The following is a 20,062-nucleotide window of genomic DNA, read 5'->3' on the forward strand; positions in this document are numbered from 1 at the left end:
TCTACAACTTTAAGTGCCCAAGACATGCCCTTTATCATAAAGCAGGTCTCGAAAAGCCCTATTTCAATCCAGAATAAGATGAAACGGAATTGCTTAGAAGGCAATATTTTCTTGGGATCGAAATTGGAAGGAACTTGGAAGAGGAAATTGCAAAGTTTAACACGAACTTAACACATTGATACATTCATTATACAGCATGTTTCGACGAAATTTTTTGGGTGATGGGAAAAGATTTCGAACCGATTTAACCTAATTTTCCTTTATACAAAACTTTACGATTTTCGAGATACGGTTTTTTCCAGATTTTTTACACAATTTTAAATTTAGACTTTAATAATTTTATTTTTAATAGCGGCATGAACCATATTTATTTTGTAACGCGAATCGAAAAAAATATGCTACGGTAGGATTTGCATCGCATTTCTTTGAACCTGCCTGGTTCAACAAGGAGTGATATTCTTACGAATCTTTGTCCTAATGGAATCGTAAAATAAATCAATAAGTTACCAGTATTAATATCTTCATTTGCAGTGTTCTCTGTTTTTTCAACTCATTTTTTTTTTAATAACGCACTCTGTGTTAACAGCTTTGCTCTTAGTATCGAAGACATAATCCGGAGGCCAACCCATGTTAACACATTATAAAGATTTCGGTACGTTTAATTTAGTATTCCGTTAACGTTATTGTCACTTTGAGACTACGCATTACTTCAAGCTGTAAACATTACTGCCATTTACGTCAACGAGCTCCGGTAATTACGGAGACCGTTAATAGCATTAGCGCGCTATCCTTGTTGGTATTAAGGATAAAATCAGGCAGTTAATTACGAACGTATAGATTTTTTTTCATATCGTAGGCGAAACTAAACGCTGATCAAAAAGTATTTTCCTTTGCACGCTAAGGCAACGAGTATTTTTGTTTGCCACACAAATTTATTATTATTTATTCTTTTCGTATGATATTTGCGAGTAAATTAATGTTTCTATATTTAATTTTCTAGTCTGATCATTAGCTTGGAATTAAAAAACAAAAAAAAGGGAAAAATTCAAAATTATCTTTTACCGTTCTGTTTCTCTGTGCTTATGTTCAATATAATGTTACGGTAAAAGTTTTGACATAGTGTTAGTTAAAATATATCTCTTTCCAAAATGGCGCAAAGATTTTTTCAAATTTTGAAAGCCTCACTATAATTCACATTTTAGAAAATGTTATGTAAATATAACCAACGAAAAATTGCCATAATTTGCATATGGTTTAATTTATGTTTTACATATGTTTTTTAGAATATTTACAAAATTAAATCATATTTATTAAATTGTATACAAAATAAACAAAGCAAAGTTACGATTTAGACACATCTTCGTTTCTTACATGTAACAATTTTTAGAAATAAATGCCACAACGTTTGTGGCATTTGTCTAAAATCAAAAATAATTGGGCTTCCTCCCTTAACAATTAATTTAAAAAATTATTAAAATTAGGTATATGTACTGTAAATTTTGCTGCTTAAAATATTTAAACTCGAGGATTGTTCTGGTTCCTGTAACGCCATCGTAAAAACCACATGCACCTACAGACACATTGCATTCTTTGCGAAACTTATACCCCCAAAATCCAATAATAGCGCCTGCATCATTTGATTGTGTAATTTCATGAATTTGCGTTAATGGATACATTTTAATCATGCGATGTAAAAATAGTCAAAATATGACAGTGGCATTTGTTGCGAATTTGCGAAATAGCCCTAATGCTTTAAGGAATCCCTGAAGAAGTAACAAAATGCTGGTCGTTTAGTCTCCATCTCTAAATTTAACTTCAAAATTAAAACTGTGAAGGAAAAATCGTAGATGGATATTGATGCAGAGTCCACCGTTGATATTTCGCAAATTTAAAGCTACCGCCGGTAGAGGACAGTGTGTGTATTATTAATGTTGATTCTCACTATCCATACCCTTTTCGTGAATGTTCCGTAGATTGTAACTGACTGAAGGCAAATTAATTATTAAGCTAGACGCTAAAAGATCAAAAAACTAGACGGTCCTATGTAGTCAATTAGGGAAGCGGTAGGTTCCAAGTTCTTGTCGGTTATCCCATATGAGCAGCAAGACCAAACAGGTAGCAGAAAAGTGAAGGTGCTTAATATTTTTTATTAGTCAATACGCGATATCAATATTTCAAAGTTAGGTAAATGTAGATGGACTTTACTCCTAGAAGATGATAAAGTATAAATAACTAAGCATTCAAAGTTTTCAAGTAAGCAAGACTGCAGTCAAACACTCTCTGAACATTTAGATCGCCAAATTTATTGATGGAGAGAAATCCTCATTACTCTAGTGAAGCAACACGAGTAAGTCACCTTGAGTGCAGTTGACCGTGCAGTAGGATAACACTGCGGACTAGACACTAACAGAAACTAGCTTACCAAGCTTCAACCAATGATCTGTAACCAAAACAATATTCGGCCAATTAAAACGACTCAAAAGTACCTTCAATCAATTCCTTATTCTTCTTAAATTGGAGAAGAGACCTTGAGGATAGTTCACGTTCAGCCTTCCGTCGTTTTATCAATCGGTAGAAGTACGAGAATAGTCTCAGAAGTACCCGACTTGACATATAGATGGCGACTTTTTTGTTAAGAATTTGCTTATATTACAAAGACATAACCTTAAAAAGCTTATGTCTAGAGTTTAAAAGTGTCGTTTTCAGTGAATGTTTTTAGAGATTTTGTGAATATGGAAAAAATTGGTCATCGATACCAGACTTTCATTTGAAAGATCTTGGTCCATCTAACATTAAAGTAGAGTTAAATTCTACTCTGGGGAAATTTGGTTTTTCGTTAACATCTGCAAAATATTGGGTGGCAGAGTCTAAACGCTGTTGTATGAACTGCCAAAATGAACTCCGCAGTGGTCGACCCAATAAAGTGACGACTCTAGGAATTGTGGTGAAAATCCACAAAACTGTACTGTACATCGCGTTTTCGTCGACCAATTGTATATCAGGGAGCTATGCGCAAAATGGGTGCTGTGATTACTCAGAATTGAAGAAAATCAGGGTCGTGAGGATGTTTTGGGAGTGTTTGGCAAAGTTTCTCAGCAATAAATCCGAGTTTTTGCGTCGAATCATAACCGTGGATTAAACATGGGTCCATCATTTCACACCTAAGATAAAAGAGTAGTCAAAATAATGGACTCAAAAGAAAGAATCAGCTCTAAAGAAGGCGAAAACCATTCCTTCTGCAAAAAAGATGATTCTGTCAGTTTTTTGGAATTCACGAGAAATAATTGTTATTGACTATATCTCTTTAAAGGAAAAACAATAAACGGTAAATATTTTACAAATTTATTGCAGAATTTGATCGAAGAAATTAGGAAAAAAAATCATTTGGCAAAAAATAAAGTTTAGTTTCATCAAGACAACGCACACATTTCACACAAAAGTCCATTTTCTGGCATGGGATGGCTAAAATCGATCAACTTGGTTTCGAACTTTTTCCTCATCCACCCTATTCGTCGGATTTAGCCCCCTCAGATTATTTGCTGTCCCAAATTTATAAAATGGCTTAATTGAAAGAGATCTGCCAATAGTGAAGAGGTGGAGTCTGAGGTTGATGCCTATTTTGAAACATTCAAAGTTTTTTATTATAAATAGGGTATAGAAACCATGGAACATCACTGGGAAAAGTGTGTCAATCTTAAAGGAGATTATATTAAGATATAATGTAATATTTTTCATTTTGTTTTCTTTAAACGTTAGGTCGGATACTTTTGGGACTATTTTTGTAAGATACCATGAGTATTATTGGACCTGCGGTGGGAAGAAATTATTACAGAATAGTAATCAACCCGAACTAATCTGGTTACCAGTCTTCTGTCACTGTTCCGTAACTAGACAATATGTGCATAATCAAAACCATCTAAAATTACCCTCAATTCAATTCAGAAACGAGACCTTCAGGTTACTTCACGTTTCGCCTTCAATCCTCTCAGAAACCATCATAATCGTCACCTACGAATAGTGTTGATCATGTAGGGAGGTTAAATTGTTATAAAATAGCCATCAACCAAATCCGGGTCACCAGGCTTCAATCAATGTTCCGTAACGAAAAAAACTATCTCGACAATCAAACCTAATGAAAAACATCTACAATTCACTCGTCTAATGCCGGGGTTACATCAAACAGCGGCTTGTATCGACGACAAGCGGCTTTGCTGCAACATACATTATATGTAACTAACGGAATTTTGCCGACTTCTAGTCCTTTCCATGGCAAGAAGCAACGGCCTATGTTGCAGGCATGTCGGCGGCGAAGCCTTCGACCAAAGAGCTAGACAGACGGTGTTACAATCATGTTCTCAAATACGAATCAAGAATATGCTTTCCAATTATACCCTCAAAAAATGCATTTGTCATCTTTAGCAATAGAAATACGGTTGAAGTTATTTCTGCTTGCTCGTTTTGTTGCTTTCTTATTTTTAATTTTTATTCCGTCGTTCTTTTTATTCTTTTCTCCAAGAAATATCGTTGGCTGCGGCCTTTCTCTGGATACTTCCTCTAACGATTCTCTTACTATTACATTTGTACGAAAGTTTATCGTATGATCTTCGTTATCGATAATGCTGTCATCTGGAATTTCATCACTTTCTATTATTTCCAATGGTTTTCCGTAAAAGCATAAATTTTTTTATTTTTTTAATAACTAATTTCTTAACCGTAACGCCATGGTGTTGATGACTTAGCTGCAATTAATTCTGACTCATGAAAACAAACTATTAGTTACTGTTCTGTATCAGACTATCATACAAATTAAATCACTCACAAAGAGCCCCCTCACTTCAGGTATTCCGGCCCTGCTCAATCGTTCATCATCGTATCGTTGACATTGTCATCTCGAACATCTGGCAGGTGTCCTCTAAGGTGATTACGATATCTTTTAAAAAGACTAAATGACGTCATGAACATTGCATAAGAATATTCTGAGTTCAAAACCGTAGCTGAACAAAATTTGAACTATACATATCCCTTTGCATCTTCAATAAACTTATCTTACGATTGATTTCTGTCAAGATATCATTCATATAAAAATCACTTTGAATCGTCTTACTAATAACTGAAAATTCATCTGCGTTCTGTAGAGTAGTGTGAACTAATTAAAATCTCGACATGTTTTAATTTTATCCAGCCGAGACCTTCGCCATAACATCTTGATATTTGCTATCATCAGAACTCACTATTAGTTACCTTTTGGTAATATTAGCTGTCATAACATATCTATGGATCCTAAACGTAATTAAAATTGAGAATTCATCTGATTATACGGAGCATTTCAAATTTGACCTTTACCATTGGGATCTCGGAAACTAGAGGAGATACGAAGAAGTTTAAATGGAGGCAAAACTACGTAATTTAGCACTTGAACAAATGTTTTTTCAAAATTTGAATTTTTCAAATAGTTTCGAAGATATCCGAAAAAAATTTTTAAGTGAAGATTACATTATCTTATTTAGCATTATTTGACAAGGAAAACCAAAACCACAAGTACATTTTCATTGCCAATTTTTCTCAGCTGCGCAATGACATTTTCAAATTTGCCATCCGACTATTTTTCTGTTGAAAAATCCAGTGTGGCATCCATAAGAAAAAATAAAGTTGATGATGTTAGTCGAAAGACGAAGTCGGATAGAGAACCTGAAAATGTCATCATATATGTAGTTGAGAAAAGTGGCAATGAAAATGTGCTTGTGGGTTTTGGGTTCCTTGTCAAATAACGCTAAAAAAACAAAATTTACAATTTTTAGTTTTTTTTCAAATCTCTTCGGAGGTACGTAATCGCAAAATTAAAATTTTGAAAACGGCATTTAGCAAGTGCTAAATTACGCAATTTTGTCCTCAGTTAAACTTCTTCGAATCTCTTTTAGTTTATGAGATACCAGTGGTGAGGGTCGAATTTGAAATGTCCTCTATAGTTGAACCCGCATGTTAGACTTCATTTAATGACAATCTATAATTACCTTTTACTGAAGCATGAAGTGCTATGCGGCAATTAGTTGTAAGATTATTCAGTTTTATAACTGTCTGGGTGAAAGGCCTATCCCAACCTCCAGGTAATAACCCTTGAAAGCCTTTTCCACCAAGTCCGGGGAACCAGCTCTGAAGAGAGAAAAAGATGGGTATGCAATGGATAAAACTAGTGAGTGTCTGGATGTGAGCCTGCTGAAGGAATGACTAATTTTAACATCAGAAACCAGTCCTTTAAGGTAAGTAGGGCAGGAAAGATCATAGAAGGTCATAAAAAGATCGAGACACCAAACACCCAAGGACGGCTACACATAAAAGCGATATGGATATCATAGCACAAAGAAAAGCATCTCAGGAGAAAATGCAAACAATATTCATGCAGAAACAATTTCTATTGTTTCTGCATGAACCATGCCAAAGAACCGAGCAAAAACTTTTGTAGGATTCATACATTAGGAGTAGTACCATTATATTACGGGACCAGAAGGCCATAGACAAAGTGATTTGAAGGAGGAAGTATGGCGTTGCCCCATAACTTCAAAGAACACAAATCGAACATAGGGAGATACGCAGTCATCAGGAAGGCCCTCTCAATTACATGAAAAGCAAAAAGAAGTTTAACAGGATCAAAATTACTCAAAGAGATCGGAGGCAGTAATTTTCTTATATCACATCAGATGTGTATGTGAGATTACGGAACAACTAACAGAAGATAGGGAGGGCTTAGATAGTTAGGGTCGCAATTCTCTCCGATCCTAGCATTATGTCCCTCCGGGAGGAGGCTTTTGGTGGGTTGGAGATTCGATGAATCTCACACTACGCAGCCATCACTAGGCCGGGCGTGATTATGATCTTCCTCGTAACAGAAAAAAGTTTGATAGTTGCATGATGAGGTAAGTAATCTTCACCTTTCCCCCCATTCTTTTCCTTAGGACATATGTTCCAATTCTAAGTATTCATTGATGAATTTATCATTTTCAAATTTTGATTTATTTTTTATATATTTCTAGATTCAATTTCTGTTATTTAAATGGAATACTAAACTTCTACCATCAAGAGAAACAAACGAAAAGAGCAAAATTTTTAGAAATCCCCGTATGTTCTTTTGCGGGTCAACAAATAAAAATTGACCAAAACTGTTCCATCATATTTTTCAAAGATATTAAATGACGTTTTATTCAGAATTCTTAAGTTGAGGTAAACAAGCTCATAATCAATTAACAGATGATTTAACTAATTTTTTAATAATTTATTTTTCGTCTTCGTAAAATATTCCTGAGTTTTATGAACTACGGCTGTGCGTTACTGATTTGCTATTCAATGATCTTTTAGAGCCAGTTTATCTAATTAAAATGGGATGATAAACATTTGCTATACGGGAAAATAAGTTAAAAAGTACAAATTTTGGCTAAATATTATTCAAGGTGTCCCAGAAATGCGGGTGTGCTTTCGCATACATATACAGGATGTCAAAATAACATGACAAGTTCCTATAAAACATTTTTCTACAGAACCTCCCTACCAAGATATGAGCCCCTAAAAGACGCACCCGAAAATAGGTTTTTATTAAATAACTTTTAAAGTACTTGGTATAATTTGATATTTTTTAATATGATAGATATTAATTAAGACCCCTTAAAATAGTGTCTTTGAATCTCATTTTGCTGTTTGAGTTCGCCAGGGACCAACCAGCTTGTACACATTAATACTCATATTTTTAACACTCTGTATGATAAAAACACAAGAAAAATATTTTTGGATAGCTTGAAGCTTAAACCAAAAAAAAGATACTCTTGTTTGACATCGATAAAATGAACCGTTTTATGGAAAACGCATATTATTTAAATTAATTTTTAATTAAATTAAACCTTTTCGAAATCGAAATGAAAAATTGATAATTTAACTGTTTAATTAAAAACCTCAGAAGTGGGTTCAACATGGACGTCTTGTAGTCTAATACATTCTCGTGCATGACGAATTGAGGATTGTTGCACTAGCCACAAAATCCCAGCATTGTTTCTTATTTAATCGGGATGAAACATAATTCTTTGCAACAGTTCCTCCCTAGCCTATATCTTGGTAGGGAGGGTCTGTAGAAAATTTTTTATAGGAACTTGTCATGTTATTTTGACACCCTGTACATGTATCCGAAAGCACGCCCACATTTCTGGGATACCCTGTATGTGTAACTGTTTTCACAAGAAAAAAACAAAAAGAGGTTTAACACATCGCAAGATATCCATCAAGGCTATTAAATGGCATTATAACGATAACTTCAGATATACAGCAGATATCAAATGCAGTGGGTTCAAATTTGACATTTTTGCAGTTGATGTTTTTGCCCTGCAACGCATAACAAAAATCGATTTAATTAAAGATCGGCCTACGTACCTAACTAGAAGAAACGGTTTTGCTGATTCTTTTTAGATTAAGAATCTCGGCTAAATCATCTCTGAGATCTAACGCTTTGAAAATGAAAAATTAAGTCATATCCATTTTTTAGCAGCTTTTTCATTGACGTTTTGCAAATTTTATTAATTTTTAGACTAGATCCCTCAAACAGACAGATCGGCATGATCTAACAGACATAAAATAATGACCCATCAATACGCACACATCGTCTGCCAATCAACTGACCGTCTTAAGTTTTCAGTCGCACGAAGGATCCCGTAGCTAAATGTTCTAGCATCTAATTGGTTATTAAGATTTTATTAATTACACAGTCTGCTTATATGGAAGATTACATGTTTTTCCCACAATATCCATCAACTAAGATCGGTAATCGCTACTTCCGACTTAGATTGATACCCAACCCGAAGTAATGTGTAAGCACATTTAACAAAGACTTTTGTAGCAATGCGAAAGTTGATATTTGAGCTCGTGTTATGTCTCGGGGTTTTTATTTATTGATGATATTAAACCAGTTCATCAAACTGTAAATGCGTTTGTAATTAATTAGCGAACACCTACAAGTATGATCCAAAGTTGTTACGAAATTAAGTATATGATTCACTTTCCATTAGGTCCATCCAATTTTCGCATTACTCATAGAGATAATTGTTTGGAAATCAGTGAAAGCTTCTTATTTTCGCACCTGAGCGGCACGTCGGAATCTTGGTATTTTGGTTTCAGTGATGACATGAGAGAAATACAGTAATATAGCGAGCTTCTCAGCAGGTACCTATTTCAGAATTGTGCGAAAATACCCTTGCTGGATACGTATTGCTGCGAGTCTAATGATCACTGCTGAGAGATTCTTTCCAGAATAATTAATAAATCACTTATTCACTTGTGAGTGACAAGGTTGTGTAAGCACCGGATCATATAAATTCGATTAAGCTCACTTAAATAACTTTGAATCTCCAATTAAGCGCTCCTCAGGACGGAAATTTAATTAAAAATGAAAGATGCAGAAATGCTGTTATAAGGATTTGAAAGTAATACGTATTGGAGAGAATGAAGTCCGAAGAAGATAAAAACGAGACGTCAAAACAAAAAAATCCGAGTAGTACATGACAGGAATATGAAAATTATACAGGGTGTCCCAGTATTCCGTGTATACAGAGCTACCGTAGATTCCTGAGATCAAAATATGACGATTTAACCACAGATACCTTAACCCAAAAGTTGATAGTTACAGAGCTACGGGGCGCCAAAGTTGAATTTTGAAAATCAATTTTAAGCCATAATTATTAAACCGACGCATCATCGAATTAAAGATAACTCCCCAATAATTCTAATGGATGCACACAGAACGGCACCAAAACAAGACATAAAATACATAGGAATAACACTAGACCAGAAACTGAAATCTACAAAACAGGCACAGAACATAAGAACAGAAATCATTAAAAGAACTAAACACTTCAGAGCACTTACGTGCAAAGACAGAGGAATAAGTACTGGAACAGCAACCAAAATATACAAATCCGTTTGTAGACCGCTACTCGACTACGGACATATTTTGAGGGCAAATGCTTCTAACAAGACGAAAAAGCACATACAGACCGCAGAACAAATTGAATTTCGACTAATAACAAAAATTAGACACCCCCATAACCCCTTACACAACCCTTCAAACAAATACCTGTAGGAAAAGACACAAATGACACAAATAACTGAAAGACTGACGCTACTACAAACAAAATGGAAAAACAATTCACGCAACTGGACTATACTGAGTCCTCTTTCACTCATAAGATCAGATCGACAATCCCGATACACCTTCCCAGAATCCACATTACTGGAATATCTTAATAATTAAACCAATTAAAAATCTACTCCTTTGGGTTTTTGCCTCTTTTTTTATGTTGATACTGGTCAAATTAAGAGTACTCCTAGTGTCACAGATTATGACAAGCATGTAGCATAGATATAATTAAGCTACATAATACAATTAATTGTAAAATTAATCTATTACACGGGCAGAAAGTCCACAACGGCCTGTTTCATAATGAAATAAAGATTATATATATATATATACAGTCTGTCCCAGATAAGGATGAACAGTATGGGGATCTCGGAAACGGTAATAGATACAAAATGGTTTAAATTGAAAAAAAGTTGGGCAATTTAAAGCAAATTAATAATCTGGTTTTATACCGGCTAAATTCCGAATGGTTACGAAGATATCCGGAAAAAAACGAATTTGGCGGTTTTGGTTTTTTGCAAATAACTCTTATACGGTTATAGTTAGAGGAATGAAAGTTTTACATTATTAAAGCACTTTTTTGAGAACTGTTTAGCAGTGTTGCCAGTTTTCTTATTAAATCCTTACTTTCGAAGAAAAATTAGTAAACTTTTGATTTTTATATGGGCGTGATATCGATTATTTATATTTTCAAAATCGTCATAAAATTCCCTTTTCAGCCATATATTACATTTAGTATTTTTCTCAGAAACTCTATGAGTTATAGCCATTAAAGCATTTTTTGATAAGTCGGCCATGATTTTGACTTATAGTAATGGTACACATTAAATAAATAAATGCTGTAGAAACATCAACGGTATATAGGGTGGCGCACTTCACTTCCCGTCTCCTATAGCTCGGTTATCATTGACAGTAGGATTTCGATATTTTGTATACTTTACCTGTGTCTTAGGACGTACTCCAGGAAAAAATTTCTAATTATACAGGGTGTCCCAAAAAAGTGTGACGATACCGAACTTTTTTTTTAATAGAACACCCTATTTTTTTTCACATTTAAATGCTTTCTATGATTGTCTACATATTTCTAAAATTTTGTTGAGATCGGTTAAATAATACCGGCCAAAAAAATTAAAAACTGAAAAAAATTACATTTGCGTCTCTAGCTTGAAAAAATAATAAAAAATAGAGATAATGCCTATGTAAAGAAACTACTCAAGATGCTTATTAAGCATGGTTTAATAGTTTTATTAAAAAAGTTTCGATGATCGATATTGTACAGGGTCTCCAAAATTTAGCGTCACATTTTTCAAACTTCAAAGTGTTGTATTTTTCTTATTTTAAATTGGGACCCCCGTATATTTTATTTTAGTTCGATGCAGAATTCAAAAACAAACAATTTTCGAATTACATGTCTGTCGCAATTCCTAACACTTTAAGAGTTGTTCGCGGAAAATCATTCAAATAGTAATTAAATTGATTAAAAAACTACAGTTGCTATGACAAACGAGTTATTTATAGAACTTATTTTATAATTACAATTATATTACAACTATTACACATCTAAAGTATGTGTTCGAAATGTCCTCCGTTCTCTTGAAGACTTTAGCACACAGGGGGTAACATATTATAATGGAAATATTTTAAGAAGGGATAGTACCCCTCAAAATAATGAAAAAATACTAATAGACCTATGGTCAAAAAGCACCATTTTCGATATACAAGGTGGCAAATTTTCTCATTTTTTCTCTTATTTTGCATTTTTCTCACATATGTCTCGAGTTAAATTTTTTTAATTTTGTACACTTATTTTCTTTAAGACCCTCTACAACAAAAATATCAAAATCGTCGATAGCCATACACAGAGTGTCGGGTTCTTTTGGATCATGTACTATTTTATGCTGTGTACCTGTTTTTGGAATAATCTGTGTGAATTTTGATACCAAATTAAGATTTCTTCTGCCATTCTTTAGCTTTTCGGTTTCTTGTAGTATTTTCGTATCTTTCACAGTTTTCGCAGAATTTGTAAAAATATCTATCGATGCAAATTACGAATATAAAGAAAGTACGAAAAAAAATCATCGGGTGCAGTTATCAGCTATCTGAAGCAATTAGTACCATTTAATGAAATTTTTTGAAAGAAAAATAAATCGAAATGAAAACAAAATTGTAAAAACTGTTTAAAATGAGCCACCTCGTATATCTAAAATGGTGCGTTTTTGATCATGGGTCTATTGGCACTTTCTTATTATTTTGCAGAGTAGTATCACTCCCTGAAATATCTCCATGATAATATGTTACATCCTGTATATTGGCGATGTTAGAAAAAATCTTCCAGCCATACCGAGGCCAGTCTGCTCTTGGTCTTGTTATGCCCATCACCACGCGATAATGCACTAACGGTTAAAGAACAAAGAATTTAAATTTCCAAATAAATCAAGATACGTATGTTAAAAGTAACGAGGCTAGCAAGTGATACCCTGTAGGGAGTCAAGCGTGATGCGTCACTCGGCGTAATGGATTATTTTCAACCGTCGCGTCGGCGCCGGCCATTGGCAGCAAAACGTACGAAACACGTTTGTCTTGACTGTTTCGTCGTTCAGTGAGCAGTGAGTGAGTTGCTGTTGGTATCTGTATTTCAAATGGATGATCCAAATAACAGAAAAGTGGATAAGAGAAAATGGTGTTTTGTTCCAGGGTGCACAAATACATCTATCAAAACACCAGAAAAAATTTTTCTCACAGTACCCAACAACATGCAAAGGAAAAAGAAATGGTTTAGGGCCGTTAAAAGAGAGTTAAAACATGTTTCGATAAAGACTCATTTTTATTGTTGTGAAGACCATTTCAAGGTAAGTTAAATATATTCGATGGTGCTTGAAAAGTTACAGAACGAGAGAATATAATGGGCCCAAGATGTTCAGCATGGAAATCTCGTCAAAGGTAACATGCAGACTTGGTTAAATGGGAGAAAAGTTGCGGATTCAAGGGAGTAGTATCAGGATGCACCTAAGTCTACAAAATAATTTTTGATTCCCCATTTCTAAAAAATCTAGATTTTTGAAGTTTTTTTTTTTAAGTTATTACAAGAGATAAATGAAAACTAAAATCACTATTTCAATGCATTTTGTTTGTCAAGAGTGATAATCAACTTTTTTTTTTAAACACAGCTTTGGCCAATTTTTTGTCAATTACAACGCTAGAGTCAAATATAATACTTGTCAGCTTTTCGTACGAAGAAAAATTAAATTTGGTCAAGTGTTACATACTGTGTCATAATAATGCACTTGAACTAGAACGCATGGATGAAGGTGGTTGGTAATGTAAAAATGGTAAGAAATCTTGTAACCGGCAACAAGCCGCAACCAATGCTGTAACAAAGAACACAAGGAGTATGTAGTGTTATCGGTAACTGAAAATCCCGAAATAGCGCTTTGCGAATTTAAACATGCCATAGGTATTCCAAAATTAACAGCTGGATTCAGTTTATGTTAAGAAAGGTACCATCCCTTTAAATTTAGAATTTGTCAGGATTCTGATTCGGTGATGACGAAAAGTGATATTTAAGTTTCACGTCCTCATCTAACACCCATTTTCTCCGTAAATCAAATCCGAACTTAAAGTTCAAGCGTGATTTAAATTGGCAATTTTCCATATACAGGGTGTTTCCTAAATATCGAGTACCTTTAAAGGATATTACTTGAGCGAAAATAAGAAAAAAACATTCTTACAAAACATATGTTCAAAATCGCGCCGAAAATTTTCAAAATACAGGTAGTCTAAATTTAAAAATAAATCGGCGTTTTACTATTTTAAGAAAAACGCCAAAATCAAAAAATTAAACTAAATAGAACTAAAATTCCAATCATTCCAGTCATTTAAAATCGACCAAAATGATTTTGAATGGCTGTAACCATACAGGATACATGAATTCAATATTCTTCTAAGCGGCTGCCCAACTCTTTCGCAAAAAAATCAGGGCTGCTTTTTAACATCCTGTATTTCGGAAATGAAGCAGTTCGGACATATGTTTTCAGAAAATGTGTTTCTCATTTTTTTCTAAGCAGTACGCCTTTGAATTGGCGTCGTATCTTTAGAAAACACTATGTAGGATTTTTAATTGAAGCCAAGTTTAGACTTTAAATTTGACTTCGGCCCACAGCGAATCTGTAGGTAAGTATTTATTTAGTAAGTACCTACCTAGATATACTTACTTTAGGCAATAATATTTGAAATACTCTAATACTTTTAATCATAACATTATATAATATACCTATTAAAGTATCTCTACCTTTCATCTATCTGCTTCCTAAGTATCTATAGAGGTATACCTAGTACGAAAAGAATCTGCCTTGATAGTATATTAGATGACAAGAGAAAGGCTCAAAAAAGGGTAAAATAGATTCTTCTCTGATATTCTAGGTGTAAAATTTTGCACCTTGAATGATAGGTCGAAAATTTGTTCTCAATCCTTTCTTTGTCCTAGGTTTTTTCTGTAACCGTAATATGCACCTAGAATTTATTAAATAATCTACTTAGGTTATTTAATACGTACTTAACACCGAGAATAATACTTTGTATACAAATCTGTACATGGACATATCTAGTAAACTATCCATGGTACTACAACTTGATTACCTCCTCATTAGGCTTACATGTTTGCATGAACAATTTATTTGTAGTAAAAAATGCAATATTTGTTTCAGCTAGAAGAAGATATGGAAAATTACCTAGAGTACAGATTAAGTAAAATTAAGATTCGTATGAAACCGAATGTAGTGCCACATATTTTTTTGTGGCAGTCGACAAAAAGTAGTGGCCCTCGGCAATGCAGTGAGAGGAGAGCGAGGAAGAGAGTGATCTCGGAACTTTTACAAGAGACTGCAAGGAGTAGCCATGTAACGAAAGTTGTGCTGAATACAGTTCAGAAAGATGATAATATGCAGGACGAAATTCAAACAAAAACGTTAAAAACGACAGCTGATTTCTGCTGCCAGGCAAATCTGATTCAATATAAGAGTAAAGGGACGCAGGTATATTTCCCAAGGAAGACAAAATAACTGATATGGTGTGAACCTGCCAATAAATAATTTTCGGCTCTTGTCATCCAGAAAAGAACCTGTTCCTACTTCGGGGAAAATGTTAGGTTTGAGGCAATCTGAGATAGATAACAGGGCTTGTGAATATCGTGAAAAATTTCGTGAATACATTTGACCGTAAATAAGAAGTTTTGTTAGGTGTTCGGTTGGCCAGCAAAATTTACCAGGACGTATGTAGCTAACAGTAATATTTCGCTAACAGGTTTTTCGTGAATTAGAATATTTCACGAATTAATTAATGAAATTCTTCCTGAAGTTAGTTGTGTTCACACTAATTCGAAGGTGGGCCTTATCAAAATTTCTATACTATTTGTTTGCAATTTATTTCGCATACCTTTCTGCAGATAAATAAACTCTATAAGATACCAAAAATAAAAACTAATACATTATTTATTTATTTATTTCTTTGCAATGTCGCTTTATGAATTAATTCACGTATGTAAAATTTTTTTTAACCAATTCTGCCTTAGATGAAGAAACTCGCGAAATTATTCACTGAGAATTTCACTCACCACCTGTTCTCTAATAAAAATTAAATTTTAAATTATTTTAAATTATTAAATAACCAAATAGTGTAGTTAAAATTCTAGATAATTTTGGACCAATCATATACAGAGTGTAATATATCGTCATGGCGACATTTCAGGGAGCGATAGTGCTTTACAAAATAATAAAAAAATACTTGTCTGGTCAAAATCGCTCGATTTTTAATATCCAGGGTGGCAAAGTTTCCCATTTTTTTTTACATCAGAGGAGAAGATTTTCGACAATTTTCAGAAAACTCGTTAAATGTTACAAATTGTTTTAGATAATTGACAATTGAGCTGGTGATTTTTTCCTTACTTTCTTTACATTCATATAATAATTTACATCGATAGATATTTTTGCAAATTCTATCAAAACGGTGAAAGATACGAAAAAATTGCAAGAGGCCGAAAAACAAAAGAATGGAAGAAGGAATTTAAATTTGGTATCAGAATTCGTACAGGATGTTCCAAAAAAGATGCAAAACATAAAATAGTACATGACCCAAAAAATATAATAACTTTTATATAGCTAGCAATGATTGCGACATTTTGTTGTACATGGTCTTAAGGAAAATATGTGCACGAAATTTGAAAAATTTAACTTACGGCATACGTGAAGAAAACGTAAAATATAAGAAAAATGTGAAACTTTGCCACCTGGTATATCGAAAATAATGCGTTTTTACCATGAGTCTATTGTCATTTTTTTATTATTTTCCAGAATACTATCTCCTCCTGAAATATTCTCATGATAATGTGTTATACCCTATATATGTAGATCAGAAAAAAACATTCATGTTTTTTCTCTGATCTCAACTCGTGTTTATGCAAGTTGCCTAAAAATTTATCGATTATTTTTAAAATTCTTTAGAATTTTCACTGCATAAGTTATATTCGGACGAGAATTTCGTGAACCAAATTCTATATACATATTTGTGACAGATTTGCAAAATTTTTGGTTTGTAAACATTGTAACATTTGTAACAACCAAAAGTGCCTGGTACTGTGGTTACAACATTTATACCTTTATATAATTTTCAGCAAAATTGTGTAAAAGATGTTTTACAGACGTAAATTCATTTATAAAGCAACTTTGCGAACTAATTCTTGAATAAATTGTCAGTGTAATAATAGTTTAATGAGTGAAAATTTTCTGCCGTTTTAATAGATAAAAATTATAAGTATATGATTGTGTAAATTGCATAAATATCTTATTGTAAATAAATATAAATAAAGATATCATATAATCAAGATGTTACTGGCATGCCAATCTACACAGTTAAAATGAAATATTGCTATTATAAGTAATTTAAAGAGCCACTTGCAGATACATGGTACCAAAGGGTAGTTTTACAATATACAAATGACAGGCTAAAAAGCAATTTCTCATCTAATTTCACTAAATTTATGATATTTATAAATGTGAAAGTTTCTTTGTATCGTATGTGAAAACAAATTTAAGTTGAGAAGACAATCGGCACCATTTAGCATGTTTTCACTTACAACATACACTTTTCATTTTACTCGTTTTTATTTGATTGTTATTGTTTTTTTTATAACTGTATAAATTGTTTGTTGACAAAATAAACTATTCTAAAGTGACTATTTGTGTGCTGATCCTTCGAAATTCACACGAGGGTGATCCTTAATAGAGAACTTTGTTAACAACTTGTTTTTCCTGTCAAAATACTCCAAATTGAAACACCCTGTACACTTATATCTACACACATATTCTTCCTTTTCGAGATAGGACAGGTCAAAATTTGACTTATTTTTTTCAAATTTTGATATAGCTTCAAAAGTTATTAACGTATTTCAGGTTTTTTTACGCGACGATTTTCACTTGTAATATACACCACTGAAAGAATCAAATACTTATTTATTGCCGCTTGCAGGATGATATTTTCGGTGGGATCTTACTTCTCTGTTCTGAAAACATCGAAAATATTATATATCGATAATATTGAAAACAAAATCTATACAGGATTATTCACGCTATACGGCGCGGAATATTATGGCTAAAATACGAGGCTTTCAAAAAGTTCCACTTTTGAGCTATATGAGGATCTGTTATGGCTACTTTTTAAAATTATTTCATATTATACAGGGTGTCCCAAAAGCCCTAAAAGTATCAAAGTTGTGTTTTTTTAAATGAAACCCTCTGTATATTATTGCATTTTTGGATTCTCTGATCAAAATAAGTGTCTGTTTTAGTAAGGTTTACTATACCTAAAACTTAAGGTTTTTTAAATAATTTGAATTTTATCAAAATTTGACCTAATTTTCATGTTTTAAACACTTAAGAAGTATTTAAGTTATGCAAGTACAATTTACAGTGTAGTGTAACAATAGATCATATTTTATATTCCAATCATGATAAACTTGCCATTTTATACAGGATGTGCAAAAATTAAAACTAATCAAATAAGAAGTTTAAGTGGCTATAACTTTATTAATTTAAATACAACGCTATATTTTTTAACTTACCAGGATATATAATTTTTAATTACCTATCGAATGGTATTAGGGTGTTCGTAGCTAAGTCTTCGCGTTTTTACAGGATACGCTAAATAATTGTTCTTTGCGCCATTTGATGTTATTTAGTTCAAAATTCCAATGTATAATATCTAGTTGCCTATGATATTTCAAAATGTCAGATAATTTATTTAATCTGTCAGTTTAGTCTGCGTAGTTTGTTTTTTATATTTTATTTTTCAATTTCCTTTTACACCAATTTCCAGTAATATTAGAAAAAGTCCCTTTAACTATTAGAACCACCATGTGGCTTCAATTGGATGGAGCTCCGCCTCAATATCATCGCGAGGTTCGGCTATTTTTAAATGCCAACTTTAAAAAAAGGTGGATTGGAAGAAATGGATATCAAAATTGGCCCCCCAGATCCCCGGACTTAACTCCACTAGATTTCTTTTTGTGGGGATACATAAAAGGAATTGTCTACAATACGCCTCCGACAACTTCACAGGATATGAAAACACGTATAAGAGACGCGTTTGAAACTGTTACTCCGCAAATGCTTTCCAGAGTTAGTAATGGTTTTAAAAAAAGAATTTGTAAGTGCCTAGAAATGGACGGTAGATATTTCGAACATCTAGTATAAATTTTTTTTTTCTTCAACAACACTACAAATCCAAAATTTGACGAACAGAACAGGATCAAGGTGAATGACTGGCACTATAACTATTTTAACAACACATCAAATCATAAATACGAGTTAATTACAGAGACTGAATACGACGAAGCACTAATTCACATTAAGAACAAAGCACCTGGAAAGGACAAAATTAAAAGTAAAACTCTGAAAAGCCTGTCACCAGAAACACACGAAGTCTTACGAAACATAATGAACAACTGCATCATAAATAACACAATCCCGGATGTATGGAAAAACGGAATAATAATACCTATTCCAAAAAACGGACTGGACAACACACAAACTCAGAACTACAGACCAATTATACTGCTCCCGGTACTAAGTAAGGTTTTTGAACACATAATAAAAAACGCACTTCAAAAACTTATTGGGAAACATATACCAACGTATCAGTTCGGCTTTAGACAAAATCACTCAACTAAACACCCACTCTTTGTCTTGCCTAGCAACATACAAACGACACATCTAAATGGCGGGAAGACCGCTGGCTTGTTCGTGGACATCAATAGAGCCTTTGACAGCGTCTGGCACAAGGGACTACTATAGAAACTACACGAACTTGGAACATCACAATACTTACTTCACATCATCAAAAATCTACTTGAAAACAGACATCTGGAAGTACGAATAGACAACACCCTTTCCTTTCCGTTTTCCCCAGAACAAAGTCTCCCTCAAGGGTCGCCTCTTTCACCCTTGCTGTATAACGTGTACTGCCATGACATATACAACCACGCACTACAGGACAAAAAACAGATAGACCACACAGCATACATACTACAATATGCTGACGATACCGCACTTGTAGTGCACGACAGAACTACTGGGAGGGCAGTGGAGAGGCTGCAGAGTCTGACGGACGATACAATGACATGGTTTTATAAATGGAGACTAACACCAAACGCCACTAAAAACCAACTTTTACTCTCAAACCACCAAATTAAAAGCAACTCCCCAAAAATAATGGCAGACGGACACACAACTGAGCCAACAAACCACGTGAAATACCTAGGAATTACAATAGACAAGAAAATAAAATTCACTCAACACGTACGGAACACGAGAGGGGACATCATTAAACGGACAAAATATTTTCGAT

At 33.5% G+C, this 20,062-nt stretch overlaps 1 protein-coding gene across 1 annotated transcript; it reads left to right on the plus strand.

Moving 5' to 3' along the window:
• Positions 1-12,757: 12,757 nt before the first annotated feature.
• LOC136416717 (uncharacterized) lies at positions 12,758-15,263 on the plus strand. Its single transcript, XM_066402039.1, has 2 exons — positions 12,758-13,017; positions 14,872-15,263. Exons 1-2 carry the CDS (start codon positions 12,808-12,810, stop codon positions 15,223-15,225), a joined length of 564 nt encoding a protein of 187 aa, XP_066258136.1. The 5' UTR covers positions 12,758-12,807; the 3' UTR covers positions 15,226-15,263.
• The last annotated feature ends 4,799 nt before the right edge of the window (positions 15,264-20,062 follow it).

Source organism: Euwallacea similis, chromosome 24 (assembly GCF_039881205.1).
Source record: "Euwallacea similis isolate ESF13 chromosome 24, ESF131.1, whole genome shotgun sequence".
Lineage (NCBI taxonomy): Eukaryota > Metazoa > Arthropoda > Insecta > Coleoptera > Curculionidae > Euwallacea > Euwallacea similis.